The sequence below is a fragment of the Corvus kubaryi genome, unplaced genomic scaffold (genome assembly GCF_017639235.1).
Source record: "Corvus kubaryi isolate FWS band 111438036 unplaced genomic scaffold, C.kubaryi_AGA036_p1.0 37301, whole genome shotgun sequence".
Taxonomy (NCBI): domain Eukaryota; kingdom Metazoa; phylum Chordata; class Aves; order Passeriformes; family Corvidae; genus Corvus; species Corvus kubaryi.
The window spans coordinates 1,496,860-1,521,864 of NW_024581094.1; the positions used below are offsets into that span (position 1 = coordinate 1,496,860).

At 61.7% G+C, this 25,005-nt stretch overlaps 4 protein-coding genes and 1 long non-coding RNA gene across 13 annotated transcripts in view; 3 read left to right on the forward strand and 2 right to left on the reverse strand.

The window, feature by feature from the left end:
• FBXL20 (F-box and leucine rich repeat protein 20) overlaps positions 1 to 5,375 on the forward strand; it is a 37,958-nt gene extending 32,583 nt beyond the window's left edge. For all 6 annotated transcript variants that reach the window (XM_042027997.1, XM_042027995.1, XM_042027993.1 and 3 more), the window contains 5 exons: positions 1,170 to 1,230; positions 2,089 to 2,133; positions 3,144 to 3,200; positions 4,232 to 4,444; positions 5,123 to 5,375. In XM_042027997.1, the coding sequence (XP_041883931.1) occupies positions 1,170 to 1,230; positions 2,089 to 2,133; positions 3,144 to 3,200; positions 4,232 to 4,444; positions 5,123 to 5,230 (484 nt within the window). In that variant the 3' untranslated portion in view covers positions 5,231 to 5,375. The remainder of the gene's footprint in view (positions 1 to 1,169; positions 1,231 to 2,088; positions 2,134 to 3,143; positions 3,201 to 4,231; positions 4,445 to 5,122) is intronic.
• Positions 5,376 to 6,045: 670 nt separating this feature from the next.
• On the forward strand, positions 6,046 to 7,642 carry LOC121664599. The gene is made up of 2 exons (XR_006016042.1): positions 6,046 to 6,955; positions 7,041 to 7,642. It is a non-coding gene; the product is annotated as an uncharacterized LOC121664599 (long non-coding RNA).
• Positions 7,643 to 9,145: 1,503 nt separating this feature from the next.
• LOC121664595 (transcription factor CP2-like protein 1) lies at positions 9,146 to 13,989 on the reverse strand. 4 transcript variants are annotated; one of them, XM_042027992.1, is made up of 15 exons: positions 13,224 to 13,989; positions 12,982 to 13,133; positions 12,835 to 12,905; positions 12,410 to 12,515; positions 12,237 to 12,343; positions 11,978 to 12,130; positions 11,678 to 11,788; positions 11,502 to 11,599; positions 11,379 to 11,433; positions 11,177 to 11,270; positions 11,013 to 11,103; positions 10,830 to 10,906; positions 10,553 to 10,698; positions 10,377 to 10,428; positions 9,146 to 10,300 (listed from the first exon to the last, which is right to left on the reverse strand). In XM_042027992.1, exons 1-15 carry the CDS (start codon positions 13,304 to 13,306, stop codon positions 10,263 to 10,265), a joined length of 1,434 nt encoding a protein of 477 aa, XP_041883926.1. In that variant the 5' UTR covers positions 13,307 to 13,989; the 3' UTR covers positions 9,146 to 10,262. The 4 variants fall into 4 exon arrangements, with proteins under 4 accessions (XP_041883926.1, XP_041883925.1, XP_041883924.1 ...); XM_042027991.1 differs by having other exon boundaries at positions 10,377 to 10,698; XM_042027990.1 differs by having other exon boundaries at positions 12,982 to 13,989.
• A 317-nt stretch (positions 13,990 to 14,306) lies between these two features.
• RPL19 (ribosomal protein L19) lies at positions 14,307 to 17,069 on the reverse strand. Its single transcript, XM_042028001.1, has 6 exons — positions 17,011 to 17,069; positions 16,153 to 16,259; positions 15,596 to 15,718; positions 15,242 to 15,362; positions 15,004 to 15,114; positions 14,307 to 14,497 (listed from the first exon to the last, which is right to left on the reverse strand). Exons 1-6 carry the CDS (start codon positions 17,013 to 17,015, stop codon positions 14,374 to 14,376), a joined length of 591 nt encoding a protein of 196 aa, XP_041883935.1. The 5' UTR covers positions 17,016 to 17,069; the 3' UTR covers positions 14,307 to 14,373.
• A 328-nt stretch (positions 17,070 to 17,397) lies between these two features.
• The window catches only part of CACNB1 (calcium voltage-gated channel auxiliary subunit beta 1), an 8,583-nt gene continuing 975 nt past the window's right edge, over positions 17,398 to 25,005 (forward strand). Inside the window, 9 exon segments of the mRNA XM_042028002.1 lie at positions 17,398 to 18,814; positions 20,143 to 20,327; positions 21,610 to 21,696; positions 23,018 to 23,137; positions 23,673 to 23,795; positions 23,894 to 24,030; positions 24,131 to 24,207; positions 24,481 to 24,587; positions 24,589 to 25,005. The exon segment at positions 24,589 to 25,005 is cut by the window's right edge and continues 975 nt beyond it. Of these exon segments, the coding sequence (XP_041883936.1) occupies positions 20,241 to 20,327; positions 21,610 to 21,696; positions 23,018 to 23,137; positions 23,673 to 23,795; positions 23,894 to 24,030; positions 24,131 to 24,207; positions 24,481 to 24,587; positions 24,589 to 24,795 (945 nt within the window). The 5' untranslated portion in view covers positions 17,398 to 18,814; positions 20,143 to 20,240 and the 3' untranslated portion in view covers positions 24,796 to 25,005.

Here is a 25,005-nt window from a genome sequence, read left to right on the forward strand (position 1 = left end):
TAGAAATATGTCAAATATCCATAGAAATATGTCAAATATCCATAGAAATATGTCAAATATCCATAGAAATATCTCATCTGAGAGGGGATCCCATCAATCCATAGAAATACCTCATCAAACCATAGAAATATCTCAGATATCCATAGGAATATCTCACATATCCATAGGAATATCTCAAATATCCATAGGAATATCTCAGATATCCATAGAAATATCTCACATATCCATAGAAATATCTCACCTATCCATACAAACACCTCGTGTGAGAGGCTATCTCATCAATCCATAGGAATCTCTCAAGTATCCTTACAAATTCCTCAAATATCCATACAAATATCCCATCAATCCAGCCAATTATCTCAGTTATCCATAGCAATAGCTCATCTGAGAGGGGATCCCCCCAATCCATACAAACCCCCCCCCAATCCATACAAATATCCCATAAATCCATACAAACCCCCCCAATCCATACAAATATCCCATAAATCCATATAAATATCCCCCCAATCCATACAAACCCCCCCCAATCCATACAAACCCCCCCAATCCATACAAACCCCCCCCAATCCATACAAATATCCCATAAATCCATACAAAATCACCCCAATCCATACAAATATCCCATAAATCCATACAAATATCCCCCCAATCCATACAAATACCCCCGAATCCATACAAAAACCCCCCAAATCCATACAAATATCCCATAAATCCATATAAATAGCTCCCCAATCCTTACAAATACCCCTGAATCCATACAAAAACCCCCCAAATCCATACAAATATCCCCTCAATCCATACAAATATCCCATAAATCCATACAACCCCCCCCCCCCATACAAATGCCTCCAAGGGGTGCCAGACAATGGTGCCAGACCCTCTCCAGAGGTGCCCAGTGCCAGGATGAGGAGCAGTGTCCAGAAACTCAATCAGAACAAATCCCACCCCAAATTCCAGAGGAGCAATTCCTTCCCATGAAGGAGTCAGATCCCGGAGCAGCTCCAGGAGGGTGTGGAGTGTCCCTGTCTGGAGACATTCCCGTGTCCCCTGCTCCGGGTGACCCTCCCTGGGCAGGGGGTTGGACTTGGGGGGGGTCTCCAGAGGTCATTCCCAGCCTTTTCCTGGGATTCTGGGGCTCCACCATGGCTCTCTTTCCTTGTGTCCTGCAGAATATTGGAAGTGGCGAGGTGTTCCCAGCTGACCGACGTGGGCTTCACCACCCTGGCCAGGGTAAGAGCCCCCAGCCCTGCTTCCCTCTGCTGCTTTTCCTTCCTTTTCCTGGCAGAGCCAAAAAACAAACCCAGTAAGATTTGGGAAAATGTTTGATCTGGAGCTTGAAGGTCCAGAAATTTGGTTTTATGGCATTTTTGGCACGGTCCTGGCTCGCACACCTGGCAGGATTTGCATCCAAACCACAGGAAATGTTGAATATTTTCGTTATAAATTTGACTGGGTTTCTGCAAGGGACTCGAAATTTAACTCCCTTTACCCTCCATGGATAAAAAAACCCTTCAAATGAGTAAAATTTCCTTTATTCTTCAGAAAGAATCAGCAGACTTTCCCTGCAGTTGTGATATTTCATGGAGAAGCCCCTGAATTTTTAAAGCAAATTGTCTTTGTGGTGGTTAATTTCTACTTTTCGTATTTTATTTCTTATTTATTTTGGGGGTGGGGGGGTAATTTGTTTTATATTTGTGCTTGTATTTCTAATATTTATAATATTTCTAATATTTATATAATATTATATTTATATTTATAATATTTATATAATATTGTCTTTATTTTATATTTCTATTTATATTTATTATATTTATAATATATTTATCTTTATAGATTTATGTTCGTGTTTGTATTTATGTTTTTAATTATATTATTGTCTTGATATTTGTATTTATATTTCTATTTTTATATATTTATATTTATTCATATTCATATTCATATTTCTATTAATTCTATTTATAATATATTTATAAATACATATATTTATATATTTATATGCTTGTATTTATATTTATATTTATATTTATATTTATTTGCTGTCTGAACTTTACACTCACCGTGGGTTTTTGGAATTCTCTTTATTCCCAGAACTGCCATGAGCTTGAAAAAATGGATCTGGAAGAATGTGTCCAGGTAGGAAATGCCACCTTGGGCTGTTTCTCTTGCAGCAGTGAGGAAAATTGGTGGAAAATTGGGAAATTGCCTCCAAATCAGAACTTAATGTGGAATCCTGAGCAGGAGGAGTGGCTGGATTTGGAGGGGAAAATGTTGGGAATGAGGTTTTCTCCTTGGTTTGGATTCCATGGTAACAGTGCTGTAAATAAGAAATGTTTAATGGTGAGAGATGCCAGCTCAAAGAATGGATTTGTGAGGGAAAATCCCGGAGAAAAATCCTATATTGCTAAAAATAATGGGAGTTTCTCCTGTTCTGGAAAACCACAGGCAGACTGTGGAACAGCAGTGATTTTGGGGGATTGAAATCCAAGTGGGCTGCAGCATTTACAGGGAAAAGGGTGGAATTGACTCAAAATTCCATGAAAAAACCTCCAAAGCCGGGGATAGATTGGAAACTGATTGAGCCTGGGACAGGGGAACGGGGTTGTGCTTCCTGGGAACAGCCTGACCCCGGTGTCCTGCACTTCCTGGGCAGCAATTCGGGAGATGCCAGCGGGAATGAGCCCAGCCCAGGCAGGAAGGGATTGGGAATTAACCCTAAAAAGGAAGAAGCAAAGCTGGGCCACGGCGCAAATCCATCCCAGGCAGCTCCCTGGGGGGTTGGGATTAGGAACCATTCTGTGGGATTCCTTCTTCCTGAGGAAACCCAGGAACAAATGGGCAATCCATGGGGTGTTAGGAGGGAATCTGAGCCCTCCTTGTCCTTCCAGAGGCAAACTTTGGGGACACATTTAGGAGCTGATTTCGGCTCCTTCAGGAGGTTAAAAACAATCCAGTGATGCCTCTGCATCCCAGTTCTCCAAGGGCAGGAGATGGTTTCCATGAGGAGATGGATTCCTGAGGGGCTCAGGAGGGGAAATCTCATGGATTAGAGGAAATCCTGCAGTTTTGCTTCGGTTGGGTGGGGGGGGGGAAACAAAATCCTTGTGCCCAGCACCAGCATGAAAGGGCTTTTCCTTCTTTTCCAGATAACAGACAGTACACTAATCCAGCTTTCCATACACTGTCCACGGCTCCAGGTCCTGGTGAGTATTCCAAAGGACACTTCCAGCACTTTCTTTCTCCAAACAAAGGGATTTTAAACACTCCCTGACTTCACAGCTGGGAGAATTCTGCTGGGAACCTGACCCTGAGGAACCTCGTGTCCCTCCCCTGCTGCTCGCAGGAATCCCACGCCAGGCGCCCACAGCGGCCTGGAAAAGGGTTCTGGGGATTCTCCCAGGAGCAGAATTCCAAGGGGAATCTGCCTGCACAGGAGCTGTCAGTCTGTCTGTGGGAGAGGAACCTGCAGGGCAGCCAGGAGCTGGAATGGCTCTGGGAAGCCGCATTCCTTTGGGGCTGAATCTCTGGGAATTTGGTCTCTGTCACCTCTGGGTTTGTGCCGTGAGGGATCCTGTCCTGGGAGCTGTGGGAATGTGGGCTCTCCAGTGCAGCCATCCCTCAGCAAAGCCGATTCCAGCTCGTGGCTCAGGCCCTGCTTCCTCCTCGAGGATTTTCCAGCTGAATCCCCCCGAAATTCCACACCAAGGGGGGACCACCGTGTTCCTGCTGCTTCTTCCTGCCAGGCCCTCCCCACGGTGGGTGAGGCCAGAGGTGTCCCAAAGGTGGGTTCTTGGATAGCACAGGTGTCCTGGAATTTCTGTGCCACCCTGTGGGTCTCATCCCTCAGAGCTGCCTTCCCCTGGAATCATGGAATGGTTTGGGTTGGAAGGGACCTTAAGGATCATCCTGTTCCCATGGGCAGAGACACCTTCCTCTGTCCCAGGGTGCTCCAAGCTCCGTCCAGCCTGGCCTCTGACACTTCCAGGGATGGGGCAACAGGGCCAGGGCCTCCCCACCCTCCCAGGGAGGGATTTTGCCACTCCAGCTGGAAGTTTTCCCCTTGGAAGCACATCAGTCCTCAGAAACCCACAGAGCCCAGTGGCTCCAGTGCAAGGAGTGAGCACAGACCAGCCCAGACCCACCAACCATGGACCATCCTCTCCTGTCCCCAGCGAGGTTCTGGCTGGTTTTTGGGATGTCGGGAGCTGGCTTTAACCCCTCTGTTTGGGGACAGAGTTTATCCCACTGCGAGCTGATCACGGACGACGGGATCCGTCACCTGGGGAACGGCGCCTGCGCCCACGACCGCCTGGAGGTGATCGAGCTGGACAACTGCCCCCTGATCACCGACGCCTCCCTGGAGCACCTCAAGAGCTGCCACAGCCTGGAGAGGATAGAACTGTACGACTGCCAGCAGATCACGCGGGCCGGGATCAAGAGACTCAGGGTGAGCAGGGGCAGGGGAGCGCTGGGATCCCGCGGGTTTATCCATAGGGAGGAGGAGCTGGCAGAGCCGCCATCAGCTGGTGCTCCTTCTCAAAGGAGTTGTGAGAACCATCAGCGATGGATTTGGAGTCACGGAAACCTGGAGTGGTTTGGGTTGGACACCTTCCACTATCCCAGGGTGCTCCAACCAGGCCTTGGGCACTGCCAGGGATGCAGGGGCAGCCACAGCTGCTCTGGGCACCCTGTGCCAGGGCCTCACCCCGCTCACAGGGAAGGATTCCTTCCCAGTTTCCCCTCCCGAGTCCATTTCTCCAGGTGTAAATGAAGAGCAATAACATTTTCTCTGCCCAGAGAATATGGATCTGCAAAGTTACATCCTAAAAATTATGGAGTCTTTGGGTGGTTTGGGTTGGAAGGACCTTAAAGCCCATCCAGTGCTGTGGGGCAGGGACCTCCCACTATCCCAGGCTGCTCCAAGCCCCATCCAGCCTGCCCTTGGACACTCCCAGGGATGGGGATGTTTTGTTCCCCACAACCTCCCAGTGAATGGGATGGGAGGAGCCTCACTCCCCCTTCCCTGAACCCACCCGTTCCCTGTCACTTCTGGCTGTGCCTGCTCCGGGAGCTCCGGGCGTGTCCCTGACCCGTTCCCTGCCCTTCCCTGTGTTTCCCGTTCCAGACCCACCTGCCCAACATCAAAGTCCACGCCTACTTCGCCCCGGTGACCCCCCCGCCCTCGGTGGGCGGCAGCCGACAGCGCTTCTGCAGATGCTGCATCATCCTATGACACTGGAACCTCGTCCCGGCAAACTGAGGCTGGAGCCACGCCCGTAGAATTCCGGGGGACACCAGAACCTTCGAGGAAAGCGATCCCAGTGTCATTTGCGAGGGCCAGTGAGCAGGGCTGGGGTGCCCTGTAGCCACCCACACACCCCCCTGTGATCCCACCTGTCCCAGCGGGATGAGGGACTCGGGATGGGAGCTGGAGCTGTGCCGGCTTTTCTCTAGGTGGATTGGCCTAATCCTGAACCATTCCTGCTGGGCACCCCGGGGAAACCCCTGCGGGAAGGAGGGGAGGGCTCCCAACTGGAGTGACTGATGCTGCTGGTGAGGTTGGAAAAGGAACTGAGGTCCTTGGAAGTGGGGAGAGGGGAGAGGAGAGGAACACGCTTTAACCCCGCAGCCGTTGGCCGCAAGGAAAAATCCCAACAAACCTGAAAACCCCAACGAGTTTTATGTCCATTTTTCAGTGAGGGAATGGAACAGCAGCTGCGGAGCCATGATGTACCAGGGATCCTGGATTTCTCTGGGATCCCAGATCTCCCTCGGATCCAGGATTTCCCTGTGGTCCAGGATTCCCCCGTGTTTCCCTGCTCCCACCCTGAGCATGCTCCTGTGGAAGCTCATCTCTCCTGTGTCCGTGGCATCCAGCTCAGAGGCTTCCTGGATTCTTCCCAGATTGTTGTGATAGAGCTTGGAATCTCTAATGCCACATTTTTTACCCTCTCCACATCCTGCTTTTTTTTCTTTTTTTTTCCCTTTTTTTGTCTTCTTTTTTTCCTTTTTTCCCCCTTTTTTTCTTTTCCCTTTTTTTCCTTTTTTTCTTTTTTTTTCCTTTTTTCCCCCTGTTTTCTTTTTTTTTAAATTTTTTTCCCCCACATTTCTGCTTCAGTCATTTCTTGAAATTTCCCAGCCCAAAGCGACAATTCCATAAGGAATTTTTTCCCGTGAGAAGCCCGAGCCTGTGTTGAGCTGCCAAGAATATTTTTAAGGAGCACAGGGAGCTGCACCCCAGGCTGGGCTCTCCTGGGCTTCTTGGCCTGGGTGATCAGGGATTGGGTGTCCAAATTAATCCCAATTCCAGGTTTTATCCCGATGACAAGGATAAATTCTCCATACAGGGAATGATATATATTCAGATATATAATTCTCCGTACAGGGAGAACATTCTAGTCCGTGTTCCAGCGACTGGGAGTTCCCTCCTCCTGTCCTTTCCCTCCATCCCTTCATTTTATCCCCAAGGAAAAGCAAAGTAGAGGTTTTTGCTTTGTTGCCCTGGTGAAGAATTAAGGATTCCCTGTCGGAGCAGGTCTGGGATCTGCCCTCGCTCCCTGTGAGCGCCGGGGCCCTTCCCGCCCTCCCCACCTTCCACAGGTAAGTGTGGTGCCCTGGAAGGACCCCCAGGATGGGGTTTGGATATGCCAGGCCCAGCTCTGGGGGAGGGGGGGGGTCGGTGGCTGCTCTTTTTGGGAACGTTTCAGGCAAAATCAGCGCAGGTGCTCCAGGGGAGCCCGGACTGACCGAATTCCAGGGGCCCAGAGTGGAACTGCTGGGCAGATCCCAAGGGTTTAACGGGGCAGGATTGCTCAGAGCCGGGCAGGTCCGTGCGAGCTGTGTCCGTCATTCCCGCTGTCCGTGGAGGGAGCTCACGGATCCGTGCCCACGGACGAGGCTGGACCGAGGAGTTGGGTTCCCCTCGGTGCTGAGGAACCTCCTGTGGGGGGAAGAGCAGGTGCAGCACCAGGAGTGGCTGCTTTAGGGGCTGGGGGGGTGTTTTTCCACCAGGAATTCCAAGGACAATGCGCTGTTCCCAGCAGGAGGGTCCCGGCTGCCCCCGGAGCTGCACCCCTTCCTCTCCCCCAGCCCCCCCAGTCTGTGCTCACGCTCTGCTGGGAGCGACTCCAGGCTGCTGTGGTTAAAAGGATACTGTCAATGCCCTCCTGTAGGTGGCTTTTAATCCCTTATATTTATTCAAATCCTCTTTAGCGCTGTGGATTCTCCCCCTCTCCTCGGGCGCCTTCATTTCCAGAACTTTCTCCAGGTTTCGGGGTGGCAGAAGATGGTGGTGACAGACTGGACGGGCGAGGGGTCACCCGGCAATCACAGGATTTGCACAACTCGGGGAAAAAAAAAACAAAAACAAAAAACACTTTTGTTTAGTTCATACTGTGGCAGGGGAGAGCGAAAAGCGGGATTTTGGAGCCAGGGCTGACTGATCCCTTTGTAACAGAGCCAAGTTTTCCAGGGAAAACTCCCGAACACAGAACCCAAAGCAATTTATTTTCTGTTTGCAGACCAGGGTGACAGCATTAAGGTAGCTCAAACTTCTTGACAGTGTCCTTTTAAGTCAATTATCCGTCTTCAAATGGACTCTTCCTGATGTTTATATTTATAAATACCAATAAACACCATTTTCCAAGCTGTGTCTCGCTGGGGGAATCACTTTGTAGGGGAAAATCCACCTCCTGTGTGGGGCAGCTCCCGAGGGGGGGTTTTAGGGTGCTCCCAGTGTTTGCATGGAGTCGTGGAATGGTTTGGGGTGGAAGGACCTCAAAGTTCATCCAGTTCCCCCCTGCCATGGGCAGGGACCTCTTCCATAGCCCCAGATGCTCCAAGCCCTGTCCTTTCCTGGGATCCTTCCCAGGTGGGAGCTGGTGCCCAAAATGTGGAGGAATTGCTCCATCCTGGGGTTTTTGAGGAGTAAATGGAGTTCTGCACAGAGCCAGCCCTAGATGAGGATCCCATCCCATTTCCAAGCTCCCTCCCTGTGCCAAATCCCCTTCTCCAGCCTCGCCTGGGCTGGGTGGGGCGGCTCCTTGGATTTCGTCCCCGGAGCTGTTCCCTTGCCTTGGAACCCTCCGTGGTTGTGTCCCCAGCCGTGCAGCAGAGGCTGGACTGTCCCCACCTCCCAGCAGAGTTTTCCCAGAGCCTGGCTCTGCCTTCCAGCCCAATCCCAGCTGCCCTGGCCTCCGGGTGCCCCTGGACTCCAGACAGGAGCAGGGACAAAGGGATCTCTCCAGGGAAACAGCCCGGGACGTCCTGGAGTAGAAGATCTTCCAGTGAGGCTGAGCAGAACCAGTGCATCCAAAACTGAGGATTTTCTGGGCTTTGGAGACACAGCAGCACCTTTGGTCCCAATTCTGTGGCTGCTCCCACAGAGGGTGAGGATGGGGCAGGTGGAAGGTGCCGTCCCAGGGGTGGTTTCAAACCAACACATTGCGATTTTCTGCACACCTCTGTAATTCCCTTTGTATTCCCGTTTGATTTTCTCTGTGTTGTTCATGGCTGGCTGCTGCTGTCATGGATTTTGGGGTAATTTGGGGTTTTTTGGCAGGATAGGGGTGGATTGGGATCAGTGTGACAAGGTTCTTGGCTACAGTGTCCTGGAAAATGAGGCTTAAAACATTTTGGCCTCTTCTGATGAAGGGTTGTGTGCTTGAGGGGCCTGGGGGGTGTTTTGAGGCGGGGTTATTCCCTTTTGCTTTATTTTCTGGCATCCAGGTCAAGGTTTCTGCCCTCCCTCTGTGCCAAAGCCTGGCAGAGCCTCCTGGGGCCAAAATGATGCAGAAAACCGAGGAGAAGCCACTTTTCAATTCCCGGCTCACTCCGTGCCTTCCCAGCCCCTCATTCCCCCCCTGGCCCCTCCAAGGACCCACCCTGGGAGTGTCACCAGCAGGGACATCGCAGTGTCCCCTCACCACCTTGTCCCTGTCCCGGCCCTGGGCTCTGACTGGCCTCGTGTGGAAGTTTGGAGTTGATTTTTTTACGGGATGAGGGAATCCATCCCCTGCTCCCACCGGTCCCTGTGCCAGCAGTGCCACACCCGGGGCTCTTTGTGCTGCATCCTCTGTCCCCAGAGGTGCAGCTGAGCCCACCCGGGGATCCCCAGGGGCTGCCCCCTCTTCTACACAACCCCCCCACATTCCCATCTCCAGCTCTGTCCCCACCCCGCTGCAGGACCCGGCGGTCGGGGGGTCCTCAGGGGTTTTATCACATTTTAACTCGGGGGTCTCCCAGCGGCTGCTCGGTCCGAGGGACCGGACACAGGAGCTGGACCTTGTCATGCCCTCCCTGGGTGTGGGGGACAGAGAGAGCTGGAAAATGTTCAACTGGTGGGGTCTGTGCTCGCCTTGACACTGGGGGTGTAACAACGCCGTTAACTGGAAGTAAACACACGAATATGAGGAGTTACGGTGGCCCTGGTCTGTGTGACCCCGAGCGCCATCTCTGCGGCGTGGGGACAGTCGGGAAAGGTGCTGGGACCAAGCTCTGGATCCCCACTGAGTGTTTTTGGGAGGCTCGGGAGTGTTCCCTTCTCCCCTCCAGCGATGGGTCCGGGGCCCCGTGTCCTCCCCTTGTCCCCGTGTCTGTGATGGCAGCGCCGGCCCGGGGCTGCCCCAGGGCCTCCCCAGCTCCTCGCCCGCGTCCTCCGGCTCCTCCCGGCCCTCCCCTTCCTCTCCTGCTCCCGGTTTGTTTATCCCAAACCCGTCCTTTGCCCCACGAGTTCCCTCCCAAGGACGTCCGCGGTCCCGCTCCGCCGGCTCTGCCCGAGCCGGGCTCAGGGAAGGATTCGGTGTTAAAAATAACCCACTCCCGAATGGAATGAGGCGTCACCGGGCTCTGCCGGCTGGGGCTGCCCCGAGCTCGGTGCCGCGGCCGGTTCCGTCCTCACGGGGTGGGACGGGGCCTGCTCTGCCGGGGTGTCCCCCGCTCTGTCCACTGCTGGGAACGAGGGGCTGTCCCCGCACCCCAAACCCACCCTGGGGACCCCAAACTCCAGCGGGCGCCGCAGGGACGAGGCCGCGCTCGGGGCCGCTCCCCGGTCCTTTAATACAAAGCGGGGACACGGCGAGGGACACGCGGCGGGTGCGGGGACAGGACGGGTCCCATCCCCTCGGCCCCTGCTCGGGCGGGCCTGGCAGGGACGGAGGGAGGGCTCTGGGGGCTGTGCCAGCCTCGGGCTCCTCTCTCCATCCCCGCTCGGCTCCGGCTCCAGCGGAGATGTCCCTTCCCAGGATGCCGCAGCTCCGGGCCGGGTCCTACCGCAGCAGCAGCTGGAAGCCCTCGGGGCCGGGGGCTGCCGGGGACGCGGCTCAGCCGGGGCCACCGATCGCCCTCTGCCCGGCCCCGCCCGCCCGCGGCCACCGCGGTACCTTTGGCGATCGCCACCACGAAACTGGTCTCATCCTGGAGGTTCCTGATCATCTGCGGGGCAGAGGGGAGAGCTCGGCGGGGCTGGACCCCCGTCCTGCTCCAGCGCTGGGGGCCCCGAGGGGCCGGGACGGCTGCGGGGTCTGTCCCTCCTCCGCGGCTGTCCCCGTGCCCTCACCGCGTCGCTGACAAGGACGTGGATGCCGGCGGGTCCCTGCCGGGAGAGCCGCAGGATCTGTCCCGGGGGCAGCCCCAGCAGCTCCGCCAGCTTCGCGGTGAGCTCGGCCACCGTCAGCTGCTCCAGGTGCAGCTCCTGGTACAGCCCTAGAAAGGGATGGGATGGGATGGGATGGGATGGGATGGGATGGGATGGGATGGGGAACAGGGCTGTGAGTGCCCACCCTGCGCTGCCGCACCCCTGAGCCCCCTCCCCGCACCCCTGAGCCCCTCCGCACCTGGTCCCGCGTCCTCCGCACCCTCAGCCCCGCCGGGCTCCCGCGCCACGTACAGGGTCAGCCGGGGCCGCGGGCACCTGAGGGGGCAGAGAGGGGTCTAGCGGGGGGCGCAGGATGAGGCCGGGCCCCACGGAGCCTCCCGGGCGTCCCAAAAAAGAGGCACCGGCGCCGCGGGAGCCCCACCTGCCCGCCAGGGCGTGGCACAGGCGGATGCCGTCGGGGGCTCCGCAGATCTGGATCAGGTCCCTGCGGGAGAGCTTCAGCAGATCGGCGCCTGCGGACACGGGGGCTCAGGGGGTGCAGGAGGGGGGCCTGGCTCTGCCCCCCGCCCCGGCCCGGGGTCTCACCGCTGAAGTTGGCGAAGACGCGGGCGCAGGCGGAGAAGCGGCGCCGGAGCAGCCACTGCTGCGTCTCCAGGGGGGATGCGCAGGGGCTCAGCGCCTGTGGGGGCTCAGCGGGGGCTCAGCGGGGCACGACCCGAGCGGGGGCAACCTCAGCCCCTTCTCGGGGCCCGGGGAGGTTCTGGGGCTGCAGCGGCGGCTGCCTCACCTCGCCAGGACTCTCCGCGGGGCCCTCGGCAGCACAGGCGGGTGACACGCACACCCTGCGGGGGGACCGGGCTCAGCGGGGGACCCCAGCAGTGGAGGGGGAGGTCCAGGGGTCCCCACTCACCTCTCAGGGCTCAGCAGCTTGAAGGGGTGGGGGGACGGCAGCCCCGGGGTGCCCGGGGGGCTGTGGGGGGCACCCAGCGCGTCCGGCCACGGGGGGCACTGAGGAGGGAGGGGGATGATGGGTGCAGGGTCCCGGGGGACCCCCGGCCCACGGGGGGTGCCAGGGCCGGGCCCCACCTCGGCCAGCACGGTGCTCTCGTAGGCCGGCTGGAATTTCTCCCGCTCGGGCGCCGGCTGCTTCTCCACCTTCTCCCGGTCCGTCTTCTGCTTCCTGTCGGCCCCCTTGGGCTGTGCCGGGGGGTGAGGGCGGCCCCGGGACCCCCCGGGACCCCCGCGGGCACCCGCGGACCCTTGGGGTGCTCAGACCCCCCTGCACCCACCCCCTGGTGCTGCCCCTCGCTCAGAGCTGGATCTCCCGGCAGTGGGGGGTCACTGGTCACACTGGGGTCACTGTTCCCCCCCCCCCACCCCCGATACCTTGAACACCTTGACCAGGCAGCTGGCGGAGTGCAGGTGCTCGGGGGGGTCCCCCTTGCCCCCCGCCCCGAAGGTGTCGATCTGGATGCGGAAGGGGACCCCCTTCTCCCCCCCGTTCTTCCGCAGCGTGAACTCGGTGCTGATGCAGTGAACCTGGGATGGAGGGGGGGGGGGGGGATAAAGAGGGGTCGATGAGCGCCGTGACCCCCCCAGAGCCCTCCCGAGGCCCCCGCAAGCCCCGGCCAGGCCTGGCTCCCACCTGCACGAACACGGATGTGCGTCTGCAGGGGTCCCAGAGGAATTCCACCGTGTTGAGCAGCGTGGGGTGGATTTGGGGTTCCAGGATGCCCACGGAGACCGGGATGTCTGCGGGAGGGGGGTCAGCACGGCCCCTGCGGCCCCCCCGAGGCCCCCCCCAGCCCCGGCACCCACCGATGTCGAGGATCCGGTCGCCCGGGCGGCTCCACCGCCAGCCCTCGAGCTGCTGCTGCTCCGAGTACTGGAGCCGCCGGTCGTGGAAAACCACCCGGACCACGCTCTGGACAGGGGTCAGCCACGGCCGGAGCCGCGGCCACAGACAGGGGCTGAACCCACGGCCACGGCCCCACGGGACACTGGGCTGGGCTGGGGCTGAGCTGGGGTTGGACTGGGGCTGAGCTGGGGCTGGACTGGGGTAGGACAGGGACCGAGGCTGCACTGAGGCAGAACTGGGACTGGAACTGAACCTGAGTTGAACTGGGGCTGAACTGGGACCAGCCTGGGGCTGAGGTGGGTCCGCACCGGGACTGAACCGGGACTTCAGCCCAGAGCTTTGCCCCGAGGTTCCCCCGCAGCCCGGGGGTCCCCACCCGGCTCACCTTGACCATCCTCCGGCCCTCGGCGGGGTCCCCCCGGGGCGTTCCCATCATGCGGATCTCGTACGACTGCCCTGGGGGAGGGGGTCGGGAGCGGGAGCTGAGCCCTCAGCGGGGGGGGTCCCTCCTCCCCGGCGCCCCCAGACTCACCCTGGTTGAGGTAGGTGAGGGTCTCCTCGTGGTGCCGCACGGCCGGAGAGGTCGGGGCACACAGGACGTACTGGAACGCCGGGACCGGCGGCTGCGACGTGGAGATGCCGTTGGGCTCCTCCTGCTTCAGGTAGGGCAGAACGGGGGGGTCCCTGCAGGAAAACACCCCCCGGAAAGGGTGGGCGCTCGGCCGTGCCTCAGCTTCCCCAAACCCAGCGGATTTGGGGGGGTTCGGGGGGTACCTGAGCACCCCGGAGCTGGGCAGGGGGTACATGTCCCCAGGGCTGGACCAGTAGTGGTCGGGTTGGCCGTGCCAGAAGAGCATGGTGGGGGCAGCAGGGGGGGGACACCCCGCAGCCAGAGGGTGACAGCAGACAGGGACAGGTGGGCGGCCCCGCCCCCACTTTTATAGGCACGGGGAGGGGTGATGTCAGCGGGGTTGGGCCCAGTTTGGCCCAGTTGGGACCAGTTTCGGGTGTTGACAGTAAATACTGGGAGGGGGGGCAGCGTTTGTTGTCAGTACAATGGGGGGGGGGACAGAGAGGACTCCATGGGGGCTCCTCCAGTCCCTTTGTCCCATCCAAGACCCGCCCCCTGGTGTGTCCTGTCACCACCCCCATTTTTATCCCTTTAATTTCTGCCAGATTTGGCTCATTTTGGGCAGAAAATGGGTGTTTGCAGAGCCACTCCAGGGGTTAAGGTGGGAGGGGGTTGGGTGCTGTGTCCCCCCCTTGGGTGTTGGGGTTGTCACATTTGGGGGGGGAGGGTCTGTGGGTGGTCCCTGGTGCAAACTGGGGGGGTCTGTGGGTGCTGTCCCCCCTCACGGTGACACTGGGACAAGACACAGGGGGTGTCACACATGGGGGGCACCCCCCAGCCCTGTCCCAGGTGGTCCCATCACTGTGATGAGGTGGGGGGGTCTCAGCTCCATTTCCTGAGGGGGAAGGACCCTCCCCAGCTCATTAAACGCCCCCAGGTGGGCTCAGGACAGGCTGTGTCCGTCTGTCCCTCTGTCCAGCCATTCCCAGGGTGGGATGGGGCTGGCAAGGAGCTGCTGGGGGAGTTTAGGGCGGGGGTCTGAACCCAGCTCCGGGGGTTCCCTGGTGAGAGCTCCGGCCCCTCCCAGCCCTGGGTCCTTCCCCTCTGGGGGTGCTGAGGCCCCCAAATCCTTCCCCAGACCCTCAGCTCCTCCTCTGGGGAGGTTCAGGGGGGTCCCTGCCTGAGCCGCTCCTGTCCCTGTGCTGGGGCTGTGGGAAAGGGCCCCAAACCGGGATTTCCAGCAACTCCCTGTTCCCTCCCCGCTGCAGACACGGAGACTCAGCAGGAAGAGTCCGGGATGTTTTATTGGATGCCTGGGGATGGAGAACACTCGGGGCAGGGGACAGCCCGCGGTCACTTCTTGGCCTCCTCCTCCTTGGAGAGGGTTTTGATGATCTCCTCCTTCTTGGCCTGCAGCCGCTCCTCCCGGCGCTTCCGCGCCTCCTTGGTCTTGGAGCGCCGCGCTTCCGCCTGGTCCCTGCGGGGTCGGGGGCTCAGGAGTGCTCCAGGAGCTCCTGAACAGCCTCACAACAGCCCCAGCACTGTCCCCAATCCCCCTGGGGTTCTGCTGTCCCACACCAGCACCGCCCCACGATCCCACCGCATCCCGGGGTTTTCCATTCACTCCGGCCCAGGAGGAGCCCAGCTCCCGCCTGAGGCTGTTTTAGGGCCACGAGTCCGTGCTGAAGCCCAGAATGAAGATATTCAGCTTTTCCCCCCCAAGGACACAGCGGGATTTAGCAATCCCTGCCCTCTCCTGGTCAATCATTCACCCACTCCAGCAGCTGATCAGGAATTTCCCAGTTCCCACTTCTCTGAGCACTAAAACCCTCAGTGAAACACAAAACTCCACCACAATCCCACATTTCTCTGCCCCCAGCCAGCGCTGCCCAGTTTGGGATTGATCCCTCCTGGAACCCCCCCCGAATGACCCACGGGGGGAATTATTCCTGACAAACCCCCCCTGCCCAGGGCACCACTTACGCCAGGAGCTTCTTGCGGGCTTTGTCCGCCTTCAGCTTGTGGATGTGCTCCATGAGGATCCGCTTGTTCTTGAACACGTTGCCCTTGACCTTCAGGTAGAGGCTGTGGTACCTGCGGCACAGTGGGGCATCAATCCCTGCCCAGCTTCCCGCCTTCCCGAGGCTGGGAATTGCTGGGATTCCCCAGGGAGGCTGGGAATTGCCGGGATTCCCCAGGGAGGGAGGCTGGCAGCACTCACATGTGGCGGTCGATCTTCTTGGACTCGCGGTAGCGGCGCAGCAGCCGCCGCAGGATCCGCATCCGCCGCATCCACGTCACCTTCTCGGGCATGCGGGCGTTGGCCGTGCCCTTCCTCTTGCCTGGATCGGGCCAACGGGGTGAGAACGAGCCCAAACTCCTGCCAGCTCAACCCCACGCTCACCCCAAAGCCTTTCACCCTCCTCTTCAGCCCAAAAAAAACCTCCACTGGCCCAACCCAGGGATTTTCTGTCGCTGTACCCGGACTCTGGGAGGCGATTCCCCAGGGGGAGGGCGCAGCAGGAGCTGTGGGAGATGGGGAATTTCTGCCGTTGCCCGCGGGTGCAGCACTCACCGATGCCCATGTGCCGGCCCTTCCGCCGCGCCAGCGTGTTCTTCCTGCAGCGGGCCCGCGAGTGCACGGTCACGGGCTTGCGGATGATCAGACCATCCTTGATCAGCTTCCGGATCTGCTGCCCTGCAAAAGCGCCCAGCACTTCCTGTGGGACCGCCAGGCCAGCACTGACCCCAATCCCACAGGGATGGGGAGGATCCAACACCAAGGAGAAGGCAGCCCTCTCCTCAGAGCCCTGTTTTTCCTCCTGTTTCTCCCATGGAATCTCCGACGATCCTGATTCCCTCACTGTTACCTCAGAAGACGTCACCAGGCATCTCCTCAGTGCAAATCCTGAAAATTCCACTTTACAGTACAAAGAAGTTGCTCAAGGGGCTGAATTTTACCTAACCCAAAGACTGAAACAAATGATTTTGGGAGGTCTTTCCCAGACTCAAATGATTTCATCATTCTAAGCCAAGCTCCCTGTTACTGTGCTTCCCAAAAACCTTCTTCCCACACTCCTGGTGGGTCCCTGTCCCACAGGGCCCCTCGGCCCAGGGCAGCCCCCCACGTACGGGAGTTGGCGTTGGCGATCTCGTTGGTCTCATTGGGATCCAGCCACACCTTCTTCTTCCCGCAGCGCAGGACGCTGGAGGCCAGCCTCTTCTGGAGCCGGAGCATACTGGGAGAGGGATGGGCACAAGATCCGGGGGGCTGCACCCACCGCATGGACCCTACAGCCCCCTCAGGGGACCCTCGCCCTTCTCAGGGCGCTCCATCATCCGGTTCAGAGAGCCCCTCACCCTCCTCAGGGACCCTGCAACCCCCCCAGGGGACTGTGTCATCCTCCTCATGGAACTCTACACCCCCTACTCAGGGACCGTCACCCCCCCAGGGGAGCCCGCACCCCTCTGGGAGGGTCCTCACCCCCATCAAGGAACCCCCCCCCCCCCCAGGGCCCCCCCCCCCCCCCTCAGAGTACCCCTCAGGAGACCCCCTCACCCGGCTCAGGATGCCGCATCCCCCTCAGGGGACCCTCAGCACCCTCCAGGACCCCTCGAGGACCCTCACCCCGCCCTCAAGTCCGCGGCCAGAGCTCCCCGGACACCCCGCGCTGCTCCAAGGGGCGCATCCAAGGACCGCAGTGCCCGAGACGAGCGAGCCCACCCCGCTCAGCGCTCCCTCCACTCCCGCCGCACCCCCAGACCCCCCTCACGGCCCCATGGCCCCTCAGCGCGGCCATCGCGCCTCCTCCGCCATTTTCCCACGAGGCCTGAAGAGGCCACGGCCGCCTCACAGCGCCCGGGGCCGCCCCGCAGCACAGCCGGGAGCCAGCCCCGGCTCTTAAGTCATCCCCCAGTCCCCTCCGGTCCCTCCCGGTGCCTCCCGACCGCCGTTATCCCCCAGAACAGCGGGCACGACCCCGCTCCCACCTCATGGCGGCGGCGCCGGGGCCTGAGAGACGCAGCGGCGGCGCTGACCCCGCCCTCAGCACGCGGCACGTACCACCCCGCCCTCCCCCCCGCTCCCGTCCCCGCGGCCCCGGGGCCGCCCGGAACGCTGTAAATGAACAACCGCTATGAAATCACCCGTGTTCGCTCACTGGAAGGGCACTTGTGGTGTCGAGACCCACGCGGGATGCGTGGAAGAGACGTGGGTCCTTCCCGGCTTCCCCCCCCCGCGGTAGAAGGATGGTACAGCCCGCGCGTGCGTGGCGGGAAGGGCTGGGCGGGGTCTGCGCGTGCGCGGTGGGGGCTGTGGGGGGCACGTGGGAGAAACTGGGAGCACTGGGATGGACTGGGACGGGATATGGGGATGTCCCCGCCCCACTGACGGCGTGGGACGCGCAGGGCAGAGTGTTCAGGGCTTGTCCCAGCCCCTACTGGGAGAACTGGACCTGTCTAGGGACTAGTCTGGCGCATACTGGGAGGACTGGCCGTGTGCTGTGCCTAGACTGGTCTATACTGGGAGGCATGAATCTGTCTTGGGATCAGCCTGGCCTGTGCTGGGAGGTCTGTCCCTGCCCTGGGACCAGCCTGGCCCATACTGGGAAGCCTGGCTCTGTCCTGGCCCCTGCCCATCCCATATTCGCCCTCCTCGGACCTGCAGACACCTGGACAGAGTTCGTCCTTCCCCCTGCCTGGGAAGATGTTCCTTAGGACGAGTTTAACACCAGCTTTGCCACTTCACTTCTCCTAGCAGGGAGTGGGATCTCCGTTTTCCCTTCTTTCCCAAGAATTCACCCCAAAGCCGGAGCTGGGGGCTCGAATCCTGCGTTGTTCCAGCTGAGGATCAAGTCCCACCTCTTTTCCAGTGGTTATGGTGCTGCTGGGAAAAGAGAATTCAGGTTTTCCTGGGAAATAACCTCTTGATAGGGCTGGTGAGGGTTGTCAGAGAACATTCCCCCTTCCTGGTATTCCGTGGTCAGACTCGAGCGAGGTCTGGGTGCATCCATGGCACCGTTCTGCAGCTGCAAAGCTGAGGCATGGCCAGGCTGGATGATGCTTCCTGCCCCAAAAATGCTCGGAAGGGGCCTGGTGTGACCCAGAAAAGTGCTGGGAACAGATTGCCGAAGGGTTCCTGGAGCAGGAAATTCTCGGGGGATGACAACGTACGGATTGTGCCTGGCCTAAAAACACAGAGGTGTCTCCGTGAGTGAATTCCCGCTTTAAACCAACCCCACGCTCCGAAAACGCCGCTTTGATGTTCCATAATCCCCAAATCCACCGATTTGCAGCTGTTTTCCCTCCTTCCTTCCGGCTGGGAGCGGCTGGAGAGCTCAAACCCCCCGAAAACACCTCGTTACCCCCCAAAATCACCTCGCGAGCCCCCGGAACGTGGATGCTGACGATTCCCCGGGGGGATCTGGCGGCCGTGGCGCAGCCGACATATGGCGCGAGCTGAGGAGCCGCTGCCGACAGATTTTTGGTTCGTTTTCCGAGAAAAACACGGATAAACACAGGCTCTTGCTGTTTAAAAATTGACTCATCATTTTCCTTAAACAAACAGCCAAATCTGGAGGCTCCCGAGGCGGGAGAGGGCTCAGGGGTGGGAATTGCCAGCGCCGGGGTTTCGCCGCTGGAATCGTTGCCCCGCCAGGCTCCCGGATGGCCACGGGACAATGCCGGTGACACCCGGGCTGAGCGTGTCCCCGAGCCCTCTGGAAGTGCCACCTCGCGCTTCCCAAGGATCCCGGGAGGAAGAGAGCCACCCGACCCTAAATTTGAGGAGTTTCAGGTAGGGATGCTGCTTCTGCTGCTGCTGCTGGTGTGGGGGGTCCAAGGAGCTTTGCTGCCCCTCCGTTGGATTGCCGGGAATATCCAGGGATGGATGCTCATGGAGCTTGTCCTAGGAGCAGAGAGGGGGCCCGGGGAGCCGGAGCAGCTCCGGCAGCGACAAGGAGATGCCGTAATTGTGTTCCTCTCCCACGCAGTGCCAGGCAATGGTGCGCTCGCCTCCGCCCCCGGGAAGGATCCCGGCTGGAAGGACCCCCCCCCCCCGCCTCTTCTCTGCCCCCCAAAACACCCCTGGGGTCCCCACAGATCCTCCAGGGATTCCATCTCCAAGTGGGAGAGGTGGGAGGAGCAGGATTGGGGTCGGGGGGGGCAGCGGCAGCCCCAAAGCCGGAGTTTTTCCAGGCACGGGGAGGGGGGGTCCCTGGGGGGACCTGGAGCCGCTCGTCCCCTTCCAAAGGTCCCGTCCCTATGGAAGCGTGGTGATGGATGGGGGCCGAGGATGGAAAATGTGGTGTCAGCTGTGCCGGGAGCCGGGGTGGGAGCAGGAAAAGCCCCTCTGGAGCGGGGCCGGGCTGCGGGGTGGGCGCAAAGGAATTCTGAACTTTCCAACAGCCGGCGGAGCGGCAGCGGCGGGGTCAGAGCGGCCGGGGCTGGGGGGTCACCGCTGGGTCCTGCTGGGGAGGGGGGTCCGGCCCCCCCATCCCGGGGTCCCTGCGGGGGGAGGATTGTCCCCAGCGTCCCTGGGGACAGGGGACACCGTCCTGCCTGGCGCACCCTGCCAGGGGAAGGCAGCGGGGTCCGGGGGTCCCTCCCCGTGGCACAGGGGGGGTCCCCAGGGTGCTCACAGGGGAGGCTTTGGGGGGAAAAAGCTGGATTTTTGGGGCAGCCTCGTCCCCAGGAAGCGCTGGATTCCCAGACTGGCAGATCCCGCTCCGGGCGCTGACGTTTGGGGATGGGGGCTGCCCCTGCGTGTTCCCCCCCCGCCCCACCACCACACACAGCCTGGGGTCCTCGTGACCCCCCGGCTCTTTTTGGGGTCCCCCCCAGCCCGCAAGGGTAAAGGCTAGGCGGGCAAACAGCGGCCGGCACCCAATTTGGGGAGGGGGGCACCCTCAGCACCCCCTTTTTTTTTTTGGGAAGGAGCCGCTGCGGGGGTGCCGTACCTGGGAATGGGGCGGGGGGGCCGCATTCCCGCATCCCCCATCCCCCCGAGGAGGCGGTGTGGGAGCGGCCGCCCATCCCTCGCCCCCCCTGCGCCATCCCCACTCCTCCTTCCTCCTCCTCCTCCTCCTCCTCCTCCTCCTCCCGCTCCGTCACCGCGGGGGCCAGGCCTGAGCTTCATCGTCATCGTCATCATCTTCCTCTGTGTGGTTCCCCCCCATCCACCCACCCATCCATCCCAAAATCCCGCCGAGCCCGGCGATTCCATGGTGCGGGAAGGCGGCATGGCCCGGACCCCCTACAGCTCCACGCAGGACATCCAGATGGACGTCTTGGACAACGCCGCGCTCCAGGTGACACCCCCGGGAATTTGGGGGGGCGGCAGGGGGGTGTCAGCATCGCCCGCACCCCCGCGCTGAGCGGCGAGAGGGGGGGAGGGGGAGGGCTCATCCCATGGGATTCCCCCGTGGGGCTGGGGGCAAGAGATGGGGCTCGCCCCTTCCCCCCAAATCCCGACACCCCATAACGGGGTGACCCCCTCCTCTCAGCATCCCCCCCCAAAAAAGGGTGTCCTCCCCATAAGCCTCGGAGAGACCCCAAATCCAGCCCCCCCCCCCCCTCAGTTTCCCAGTCCCCTGGGCTTTGCCCCCCAAAGTGGGCAGGTGGGGTTTGGGGGGGTGTTGTGCCCACCGGGAAAGTTTTAGGAATTGGGAGAACTCTTGGGGTGCTCCCTCCCCCTCACCCCTTCCCTTGGCTTGTCCCCTCTGGTTTAGGGGGGGAAGAGGGACGCGTCCCTCACTGGTCCCAGAGGGGTGGGGGGCACTGGGGACAGAGCCCCCCTCTCTCCGTGCTCTTGGGGAGCGCCAGCCAGGTGGGGTGACGGTTTTTGGGGTGGGGGTCTCAAGGGATGGGGGGCAGAGGGAGTCTCGTCACTGAACCCCCAGCCCCGTGGGTGGGATGTGTGTGTGGGGGGGGGGGGCCCGGGACCTAAAAATACCCAGCATGGGGACCCCCCACCCCCGGGCTGGGTGGCAGCTGGGCCCAGCTGTCCCTCGGGGACACTGGGGGGGTGACAGCCCCGCTGTCGCAAGCGTTGTTCCCCCTTTTACCTCCCCCAGAGGGAGGGAGCTGCCTCAGGGGGGGCACTGGGACACCCCCAGCTCCACCAGGACATCCCAGTAGGAGGGAGCGGGGGTCCCGTGGGGGTGGGTGCCCACGCTGGTCTCGGGCACTGGAGTGGTGGTGGGGGGGGTGGGGGGGCTCCCCATTGCTGTCCCCCCCCCCCAGGGGGGGGGGCGGGTGGGCCCGGGTTTGCCGGGGGGGGGGGGGGCTGCAGTTTGGGGGCTGCTCCCCCCAACCCGCTCAGCCCCACTGCGTCCCTGCCCGTGGCGTTGGGGTCGCAGCCCCCCAATAACGCGACCCCCGGGAAGGGGCAGCCCCATCCCGCCCCATCCCATCCCATCCCCTTCCCGAGCCCCCCGGAGCTGCAGAGCGGGGGTGGAGGGGGCCGGAGCATCCCCGGCAGCGGGGGCTGGGGGCTGGGGGATGGGGGGGGGGGTGCAGAGCTGCCCCCCGAGTTTTGGGGGGAGTTTTGGGGGTCCAACACTCCCCTGTCGCCCCCTCCCCTATTCCCAGGGCAAGTACAGCAGGCGCAAGAGCCGCTTCAAGCGCTCGGACGGCAGCACCTCATCCGACACCACCTCCAACAGCTTCGTCCGGCAGGTGAGGGGCGCCCCGGCACTTTTGGGGGGTCCCAGCGGTCCTTTCCCCTTCGGGGGCTGAGGTGGGGTCACACCGAGCCGGACCTGGCTGTGCCCTCCCGCCCCTCTCTGCTCTGCCGCGGGTGCTGCAGGGGTCCCCCCACCCAAATTGCAGCCCTCCCAGGGGTCCCCTGCTCCTTTTGGGGTGCCAGGGAAGGGACACAACCCTGGCACCCCCCAGCTGGCACCAAACCCGCCCTCCCCACCCCTGTGGCTCGGCAGGGCCCCCACCCCCTGCCCGGCACCGGGCTAAATATACCCGGGGCTGAAACCTGAGCCCCCCCCGTGCCCAGCCCTGCGCCCGCCCCGCTCGCCCCCGGCCCTGCCACCATGGAGATCCCCGGCAAAGACCCCGCGGCCCCGGTGAGCGACCCCCGCGGCCCCCCAGGACCCCCCGCCCCCTCCCCTGCCTGCTCTGCCCTCGGCGCGGGGTCCCCCTCGGCTCTGTGGGGTCAGTCCCGGGAGCTGGGGGGCTCTGTGGGGTGAGGGGGTCGTGCCCGGACACCGGTGACCCCCCCAAAATCCCCTCCGTGGGGCAGGAGGAGAGGGCAGCTGGGCTGTGCCCCGTGGGTTTTGGGGAGGGGGTCCCCCGGGGGTCCGCAGCCCCATGGCTGGGGGTGGGGGGCTGTGCAGAGGGGCTGAGCGACCCCCAAATCCCCGGTGTTGGGAAAGGCTGGGACAAACCAGGGATGGGGAGTCCCGCAACCCCGAGGGGCTCTGGTGGGGCTGGGGGCATTGGGGGGGGCGGGGGGGGGATGTCCCCCACGTCACCCCCCCCGCTGGGGCTGGGGCATCCCGTGGGTGTCCCCGCTGTCCCCCCGACCCCGGTCCTGGGGCTGGGGGTTGAGCGGGGGGTCCCCAATCCCACCCCAGCTCCAACCTTGTCCCGGGATGACCCCGAGCCACCCCACAGCGCCCTGTCCCCATTGCCCTGGGACCCTGTGGTGGGGACAGCGCTGTCCCCCTGGCCTGCCCTGGCGTGGGGGACACTCGGGGGGTCCCCGCTGCCTTCCCGGCTCTCGGAGAGGCCCCGGGGAGCGGGATGGGAGCTGGGCCGGTGTCACGTTCCCGGCCGGAGCGGTGGCAACAGCTGCCGTGTGTGTGTGTGTCCCTCTCCTGCCGTGACCCCGGCTCCGGGCAGGACCGGGGTGGCTTCTCCAAGAGGCTGCGGTGACGGGCACCAGTGGCAGGGTGCTGGGAGGTCGCAGGGCTCCATCGGGGATGGGCTCCCTGCTCTGGGGAGGGGGCACAGGGTGGGCTGAGCCCCCTCCCCGCTGCCGCAGGGCTCGGCTGAGTCCTACACCAGCCGCCCCTCGGACTCGGATGTGTCGCTGGAGGAGGACCGCGAGGCGCTGCGCAAGGAGGCCGAGCGCCAGGCCATGGCACAGCTGGAGAAAGCCAAGGTGGGACAGCCGGGATGGAACCCCCCCGGCACCCCCTGTGCCCCATCCCTGCCGTATCCCATCCTCTGGAGCCATCCACTGGGAAGGCAGTGGGGTCTGCTGGGCAGAACTGGGAGCCTGGGTTCTCACCTTGGCTGAGTGTCCATCAAGCTGTGGGGGTAATTAGCTAATGAGCCCCTCATTAGCTGCTGGCCAGGGTTGTGGCCACTCCCCAGCCGTGGCTCTGGTGAGGAGCTGAGCCCGGCTGGTGACACCAGCACCGGCACCTGCCTGGCCAGGGTGGGGTGAGGGGGGTGGAATCTCGCTGTTTTGAGGTGGCAGGGGTTGGGATCTTGCTGTTTTGGGGTGGCAGGGGTTGGGATCTCACTGTTTTGGGGTGGCAGGGAGCGGAATGTCCCCGTTTTGGGGTGGCAGGGGTTGGGATCTCACTGTTTTGGGGTGGCAGGGTTGGGATCTCGCTGTTTTGGGGGTGGCAGGGAGTGGAATGTCCCCGTTTTGGGGCGGGGGCAGCTGCCGACCCCTCTCGCGTTGGCAGACGAAGCCGGTGGCGTTCGCCGTGCGCACCAACGTGGGCTACAACCCTTCGGCCACCGACGACGTGCCGGTGCAGGGCATGGCCATCTGCTTCGAGCCCAAGGACTTCCTGCACATCAAGGAGGTGGGAGCGGGCTGGGGGGGGGGGCGGGGGGCCGGGGGGGGGGGGGGGGGGGGGCGGTTTTAAGGTGTTTCTCCCCCCCCTCCCCTCCCCTGGAGCAGAAGTACAACAACGACTGGTGGATCGGGCGGCTGGTGAAGGAGGGCTGCGAGGTGGGCTTCATCCCCAGCCCTGTCAAGCTGGAGAACATGCGGCTGCTGCAGGAGCAGAAGATGAGGCAGAACCGCCTGAGCTCGAGGTGAGGCTCACCCCGACCCCCCGACCCCCTCCCCCAGCTCTCCCCGGACCCCCCCAATCCATCCCACCCTCTCCCCTCTCTCCGTGCTTCTCCCACGCAGCAAATCGGGCGACAACTCCAGCTCCAGCCTGGGCGATGTGGTGACGGGGACCCGCCGGCCAACCCCCCCGGCCAGCGGTAAGAGTGTCCCGGGTCCTCTCGGCCCCGGCAGGTCCAGCCTGGGGGTCCTTCCCCCACCTCCCCACGGGTGACCCCTTCGTCCCCTCCGCCCCGGGTGCAGGCAGGGTGACCCCACTTCCCCCGGGACCTCTCTCCTCTGCTTCTCCTCTTCCAGCCCCACCACCCCCTCACCTTTCCCAGCCTCCCCATCTCCATTTCCCCCCCTCTTCTTCCATCGCCATTATCGCTCTTCTTCTCTCCCTGCCCTCTCCCGGCTCCGGCCGTCCCCAGGTGGCCTGGACATGCCTAGCTTTGCCTTTGATCCCGATGAGTTAGAGGAGGAGGAGGCCATGGAGACCCAGCGCTCCCCTAAGAGTAGCGTGAGCAGTGTCACCACCCCCCCCCGCCCACAACAAGCGCATCCCCTTCTTTAGGAAGGTAACGGCCCCCGCCGGCCCCGCCTCGCCTGCTGCACCCGCTGCCTGCCCTAACACTGCCGGGGGGCTGGGGGCACCCACGGGGGCTGGGGCCACCCCACGGGGGCTGGGGGCAAGCGCTGCCCCGGCACAGGGTGAGCCCTGCAGCCAGGGGTCAGTGCGGGGCTGACCCCCCCCTGTTGTCAATGGGATAGGTCAGTCCGTGGTTGCATCCCCCCTGTTGTCAATGGGATGGATCAGTCCGTGGCTGCATCCCCCCATGGACCGTGGGATGGATCAGTCCGTGGCTGTATCCCCCCTGTTGTCAATGGGATGGATCAGTCCGTGGCTGCATCCCCCCTGTTGTCAATGGGATGGATCAGTCCGTGGCTGCATCCCC

Bases quoted from the DNA above. Each gene is read 5' to 3' on its own strand.
- LOC121664595 (XM_042027989.1), bottom strand. From the start codon at position 13,306: ATGCTCTTCTGGCACGGCCAACCCGACCACTACTGGTCCAGCCCTGGG. The intron at 11,789-11,977 runs GTATCGGGGGTG...CCCCCGGCACAG, and splicing joins GCCTGGTCAAGGTGTTCAAG to CCCAAGGGGGCCGACAGGAA. The intron at 10,699-10,829 runs GTGCGGAGGGGC...ATCCCTTTCTAG, and splicing joins TGCGGAGGACGCGGGACCAG to GGCTGTACCAGGAGCTGCAC.
- RPL19 (XM_042028001.1), bottom strand. The intron at 15,719-16,152 runs GTACGTGGGGGG...GCGCTTTTGCAG, and splicing joins GATCGCCAACGCCAACTCCC to GGCAGCAGATCCGGAAGCTG. The intron at 14,498-15,003 runs GTAAGTGGTGCC...CCGACCCCGCAG, and splicing joins GCCCGCAAGAAGCTCCTGGC to GGACCAGGCGGAAGCGCGGC.